The 6,750-nt window shown below is 35.6% G+C and overlaps 1 protein-coding gene across 1 annotated transcript; it reads right to left on the reverse strand.

Moving 5' to 3' along the window:
• On the reverse strand, positions 1-1,739 carry LOC127154132 (tripartite motif-containing protein 29-like). The gene is made up of 3 exons (XM_051095547.1): positions 1,602-1,739; positions 278-373; positions 1-183 (listed from the first exon to the last, which is right to left on the reverse strand). The coding sequence occupies exons 1-3, from the start codon at positions 1,734-1,736 to the stop codon at positions 16-18; spliced, it is 399 nt and encodes a 132-aa protein (XP_050951504.1). The 5' UTR covers positions 1,737-1,739; the 3' UTR covers positions 1-15.
• Between the last annotated feature and the right edge of the window lie 5,011 nt (positions 1,740-6,750).

Below are 6,750 nucleotides of genomic sequence, written 5' to 3' on the forward strand. Positions count from 1 at the left end.
TCTCTTCTCTTCAGATCATTGATCTCCTGCTCCAGTCGCTCCAGTCGTCCTTTCAGCTTGACTCACTGCAGCCTTTTCCTGATCTCTGATCAGCTGTATCAACTCAGTGTGGCTTCTTACAATGGAACAGATGAGCTCACTAAGGATCCTCTCACTGTCCTCCACTGCTGTCTGTACAGAGCGCTGTTAGACACACAGTGATTTAGGCTTCAGTGAGAGTGAAAGTGGAGAGTCTGAACTGAGACTGAGACAAACTTCTCTTCTTCTCCAGACTCACCTTCTGAGACTCCACAACATCTTTCAGCTGCTGAAGATCTCTCTGTCTCTGGTGGATTCTCTGCTGGAACGTCTTCTGCATCTCCTTCAGCTGGGACTGGAGAACAAACAGAAATATGCATATGCATACATACAAGAATGCTGGTTTCTGCACCTTCCTGGTCTGTGTTGTTGATCAGCACATTCAAAACATCTTTCAGGAGATGTGTAATAGTGCCCTAGCAGTATAGAAATAGTCCCTAGTATATAACAGTGAATACACAGAAACCTGGAAAATACTATTTGGAAAGGAAGCATTGTCTCCTACATTTATAATCTTACTAAATAAGTAACAATTTGTGAACGTGCAATGTCTCAGCATCCGTGCACTCCTACTCTACAGTGTACTACTCTAAATTATAGACATCAGTCTGAGTACACAATCCAATCCAATTGGCAACAGCACCTTAGCACTGAGACTAGAGATGATGTGCAGCAAAGACTGTAAGTATTGTCTAAACATCTTCATCATCATCATTTGTACTTAAATAAATGCCTAAATGCACATTTGCGCCATCTTATTTATTGTTGCTTAGTGATTTTTCGGCTACTGCGGTTTAACAGCTTATTTCTGGTCATCGTAGCAATGAAATGAAATTCCAAACATAGGTCTGGGAGAAGCCTAATCGTTCAGGCATGTCAATCATCATTTTGAACCTATATAAGCAGCACTCATTGGACCACCCCAGCGTCACTTCATCCGGCATTCCTCCACCTCCCCTTCTCCTCCTCTATTTTTGTTATTCTCCCTCTAGGTAGTATCCCAATTAAGGGGGTTGAACTCAGAGCTCAAGCAGAGCCTTGGGTTCAAGCCTCCATTGAGAACAGCAAGCCAAGTTTGTTTACCATTAACCATCAGGACTGGATGGGCAGGTGAACTTGTGAATTAGAAATATAACTAAATTTTATGATCACTTGAAATGGAGTCAGATTAAACACGGAGCTAGAAAATTGAAACTAAATCCTCATAAATTAGGTGAACTTTGCAGAAGTGCATTTAAAAGACCTACACACATTACACCTTTGCCCACCCATTGGATTCCGTCATTGGGGCAGTTCGGGGATTCCTTACATAAAACTGAAGCTGACATTTGACTAATGAAAGTATATATTTTGTCAAAGAACAGGTGAATGGATCACAACATTACTTTAAGCTGTTTAATCAAAGTCTATTTTATGAAAATATTCTGTTCCATTCTACTGTCATGTGCAGTGTGAATGCTGTAAGCTGTTAATATGGTGAAAAGAGTGTCATCAATATTTCATCAGTGTCTAGATTTAAATACCTGTTTCTCTGTCCTGTGTTCTGCAGCTGATACAATGTTGTGGTTTTTATGTTCATCCATACACAGCACACATATACATTTCTGGTCAGTGCGACAGAAAACCTCAAGGATCTTCTCATGTTTCTGGCAGATCATCTCCTGCAGTTGTCCAATGAGATCAGTCAAAGTGTGTCTTTTACCATTAAACCAACTCTCATGTTCTTCAAGATGATTCTGACAGTAAGAGTTCAGACACATCAGACAGAACTTTACGGCTTTGTATTTTTTTCCAGTACAGACGTCACACTTCTCATCTTCAGCTCCAGCCATACAGTCAGCAGGACGTTTCCTCTTCTTCAGTTTCTCCACCACTTCAGTCAGCATGCTGTTTGTAGCTAAAGCAGGTCTTGGACTGAAGGTTCGTCTGCACTGAGGGCAGCTCTCGACTCTTGCCTGATGCTCCTGATCCCAGCAGCCTGTAATACAGCTCTTACAGTAACTGTGTCCACAGGGAATGGTCACTGGATCCTTCAGGAGATCCTTACACACTGGACACAAGAACTCATCCGGAAAAATTCTGGCTCCTGCCATTTTATTGCTTGATTACAGAAACAAAAACAAACAACAGCTCGCTTCTGTTGTCTCTTTCCCTGAAGTGTTTTCTGTTTCTGTGTGTGTGTCATATGTAAAATAGGCGTGTCTGTGAGTCTGTAAAGCTCCTGTAGAGTTTAGTTTCGATACACATGAATCGTAAGTAAACAGTGATAGTGTTAAAGGCATATACACCAAGTATGATATAACCCATACTCATAAACTGTCCTCTTAATTTAACCCATCCAAGTGCACACAGACAGCAGTGAGTGGTGAACACACACACACACACATTGCTCAATATTGTCTATCCCCTCACCCAACCCTGACCCTAAACCTACCCCTTACAGAAAACATGTTTGCATCGTTACATTTCTGCCACTTCAGAACAGGATGAACATCTTGCCCTCATCAACAACATAACACTGTCCTCTAGTGGGACGTGGATGTAACTAGCATCAATACTCACATAGTTACTTTAATAGCCTATATTCAGCTGCATATACTACAGCATGAACCTTGCAGAGATCTGACATCTTTGCTGTGAAACAAGACAGAAGTGACAGCAGACTAAAAAACAGCCTAAGAAATAACAGTAGATGATTCTGACAGTTACATTTATACTGGACTAATGTTACTTTTCACTAAATCTTTTAATAAGCAAAATGTATACTTAGTATATTTTTAATATTTATAGATTATAATTTATAGATAAATTATAGATTATAATTTATAGATTATAAACTACAAAGTGGATTAAAATTTATTCATGTATATGATTTTCTTCATTTAAAAATGTGAAATTGACCATTTATATTGTTATTTTTTCTATTGTTTCCATATTGATCCTATATATTATGTTACTCAAATTTGTTGAGTGAGGACAGATCTAGACCTGAATTGTAATTAGTTTTCTCAAATGTTCTTCTCTTGGTTTGTTTATTCATATATTATAAGTTTCCATGATTTTGCTGGTGTATTAGTGACCATATAGCATTTATTTATGATGCATTTAACTCACACATGAACTTAACATGGATCTGATTCATTGTCTTTTCTCTTTCTGTCTTCAGTCTGTGTGGATACAGTATTGCAGAGAAACAGTGTCTCATCCTGACTTCAGCTCTGAAATCAAACCCATCACACCTGAGAGAGCTGGACCTGAGCTGGAATAAAATTGGAGACTCTGGAGTCAAAAGCCTCGGTGGTCTACTGATGAACCCACAATGCAAGCTGGAGAAACTACAGTTAGTATCATTATACTGTACAGCAGTTACAGAGTGATTAAAGTTTACTGTTTAGTTTAAAACTGATGGGCTCATCACATCATTTCTAGTGCTGCACCTTCTGGCATTTCTCCATCTGAAGAAAAAAATTAAAAAATACTATTAGTTAATGTGTTTGTATGTGTATCCATAGAAAGAGCATAAACTGGCTAAGATCTGACATCCTTGCTTTGAAACAAGACAGGAGTGACAACAGACTAAAAAAAAATGACTAATAAATGACAGTAGATGATTTGCACAGTTACATTTATACTAGACTAATGTTGTTTTTTCACTAAATCTTTTATTAAGTGAAATGTATATTTAGTATATTTGTATATTTAGAGATTGTAAACTACACTCTAAAATGGCTTAAAACCATTTATTCATGTATACGATTTTCTTTGTTTAAAAATGTGAAATAGACCAGTTATATTGTTAGTTTTGCTATTGTTTCCATATTTATTTATTTAGTTATTTTTTGAAAACAAAAAGTCCTAAAATATATATTACCCTACATGGGTCATTCTACAGAAATTAGTTCAAAGTCAGAGTTGGAAACGCCTTGAATAAAATGTGTCTGTTTTCACATTTTGTACACTGAAAAAAAAGGTTTAAAAAAAGTAGTTTGAGCTTAAAAAGTAAGTGTTCGTGCTGCCTTGAAATTTTACTCAACTCAAATATCCACGTTTTCATGTAGTACAACCGTTTTATGTTTATGTTGTTATGTTTTTTTTTTTGTTTTTTTTTACGGTGTATGTATACAAGCTGTATAATGACTGTATAATGTATAATGACTAAGGCTGATTATTTGAATTTATTTATTAATGGGGTGTCAGTGGAACAAGTAACGCATGTTAGGTTGCTGGGTGTGATACTTAACAATATGTTGTCCTGGTCCACACATATAGGGAAAAGGTATAGCAGTGGCTAGGAAATGTTTTGCTTTTTTTCATCTTTAGTTTTAAAAGATGTGGTACAGTCGTTAGTTTTATCACATCTTGAGTATTGCCCTATGGTATGGTCAAGTGCATCTGAGAAACATCTAAAAAAAAACTTCAGATGGTTCAGAACAGAGCAGCCAGGCTAATGCTTCATTATCCATTTTGGGCCAATGTTACATTTACGATTGTTGGTATATTTTCACAAAGTAATCAAGTATCATACTCCTTGTTTTTTTCTTTGAAAAGCTTGTTTACGTGGGATTTAGACATGATTATAAAACACGTCAAGTGAGTAAGGCTCAACTTCTTTTACAGAGTCCACAAACAAATTTGATGAAAAATATTGTACTTTATCGAGGCTCTGTTGCTTGGAATATGATCCCAATAAATATATATGAAAGAGTAACTGTACATATGTATTTAGAAGAAAATGTGATTTTTGATTTTATTTGAAGTGCTGCTTCTGCTGAGATGCATAGTGTTTTTCTCGTCTTTTTATCTGTTTGTACATCTGTTTTTTGTTTTTTTGGATTGAGTTGTAGTCCCCAGGAAGACTAGCAACCACTTTGTGGAAGCTAATGGGGATCCCAATAAACAATGTGTTTCTATTTTACAGTGACTTGATAGGACTCACAGGTCCTTCTACAGTCTTTCTAACACAGAGACACACACATGATTCATGTTTTAAATGTAATGTATTTAAATTAAACAAGCTGGTGTCTAATCTGTTAATTTTAGTGTTAACTACATCTTCTATTTATTGTTGTTTTAATTTGAATATATAATCATTTTAGTAACTCCCGCCATTGGAATTTTTTTTTTTTTTTTTTTTTTTTTTTTTTTGTACTTTTGTACAAATTTGTCCAGAAATAAGTCAGTGAACACTGGCTAAACCTCACTGGTGGATGCTTTTGAAGCCAACAACAAACAAAAAAGTAAACAGGGATGGAGCACTGGATTTACACTTTGATGGTTTTACTTAAATTTATTAGCAGGGAGGAAAACAAGTTTAGAGAGTGTTCATGAAGAAAACTAAAAGTTTTGGATGGTCTGTGATACAGAAAGCAACAGAACTTAACATTAATCAATTAAATGTTAGTCCAACTGTTCTGTTACCAGTAATAAAACCTTGGTTACTTCCAGATGCTAGAGTTGATTTTACATTATTCGAACAGAGAAACAAGGGTAAGGAATGTAATTTATATAATGTGCAGACATATATTAATGAGTACTGTAGTTATGTTCAGATCTACACAGATGCATCAAAGAGTTCAGACAACAAGATAGGAGTAGCATTTACTGTCCCAGAGTTTCATTTATCAATAAGGAAAAGGATCAGTGATGAGCTATCTGTTTATACAGGGGAAATGGTTCAGACTCATATTCATCATTGGCTAGTTTACAATACAGTCATTCGGAGAGTAGACCAGATATTTTAATAGAAATAATGCAAACAATATACAGAATTCAAATGATGGGGATTATAGTAGTATTTTTGTGGGTGCCTGCACATATTGGTGTCCAAGGAAATGAAAGAAGCAAAAGAAGTGGTTAAAAACAATGACATTAATTTAATTGTTAATTTAAGTAAGAATGAAATTAAGAGTATTATCAAGAAGAGACTAAAGGAAAGGTGGCAAAAACAGTGGGATAAGGATAAAAAAGGTCGGTGGTTCTATAGAATTCAAAGGAAAATGGGAGAGATGAGAAGTGCAGGGAAAAACAGGAGAGATGAAATAGTAATATCAAGGATGAGATTTGGACACACAAGATTAAATAGTACACTTTATAAAATGGGTGAACATGATACGGGAAGGTGAGATTATTGTGGGCAAGAGGAAACAGTAGAACATGTTTTAACGCATTGTCAGAAATATGAGACTGAAAGAAGGCTGTTAATTCATAATTTAGAAAAAATAAAAATGCAATTTATAACAAAGTATATTCTGCAAAATAACTCGAGAAATGAGTGTTATATTTTTATTTTTCAGTTTCTTAAAGAATGTACTTTGTGGAAGGGAATATAAAAAAAAGGGGGGTATTTTGTTGCTTGTCAACCGCCAATTAAAATTCAATAGGAAGAAGAAGAACATTAGAATAACCCAGGTGTGTTAACAGCGTTCGCAAATCGAAAGTGTTCCTGCTGCACAAGAACATCTGCAGGTAAGTTTGAACAGGTCTTCTTCCATGATTACAGTTATTTTGAGGAATGATGAACTTATGTAATATATGTAGGCCTGAATTAAATCTCATTAATAGTAGGTATGTCTGCCTGTTCCTGAAACAGCCAGACTCAAACACCATTGCGTATATTAAAATTTGAAGTTTATTCAAATAAATAAAGTGTTTTGCGCTTTTTTCGGTTGTTTT

This window comes from Labeo rohita, chromosome 22, assembly GCF_022985175.1.
Source record: "Labeo rohita strain BAU-BD-2019 chromosome 22, IGBB_LRoh.1.0, whole genome shotgun sequence".
Taxonomy (NCBI): domain Eukaryota; kingdom Metazoa; phylum Chordata; class Actinopteri; order Cypriniformes; family Cyprinidae; genus Labeo; species Labeo rohita.

Excerpts from the sequence above, each read along its gene's own strand:
- LOC127154132 (XM_051095547.1), bottom strand. The coding sequence starts at position 1,736 with ATGATCTGCCAGAAACATGAGAAGATCCTTGAGGTTTTCTGTCGCACT. Across the intron at positions 374-1,601 it reads AACACAGGACAGAGAAACAG|TCCCAGCTGAAGGAGATGCA; the intron begins GTATTTAAATCT and ends TTTGTTCTCCAG. Across the intron at positions 184-277 it reads ATGTTGTGGAGTCTCAGAAG|CGCTCTGTACAGACAGCAGT; the intron begins GTGAGTCTGGAG and ends TGTGTCTAACAG.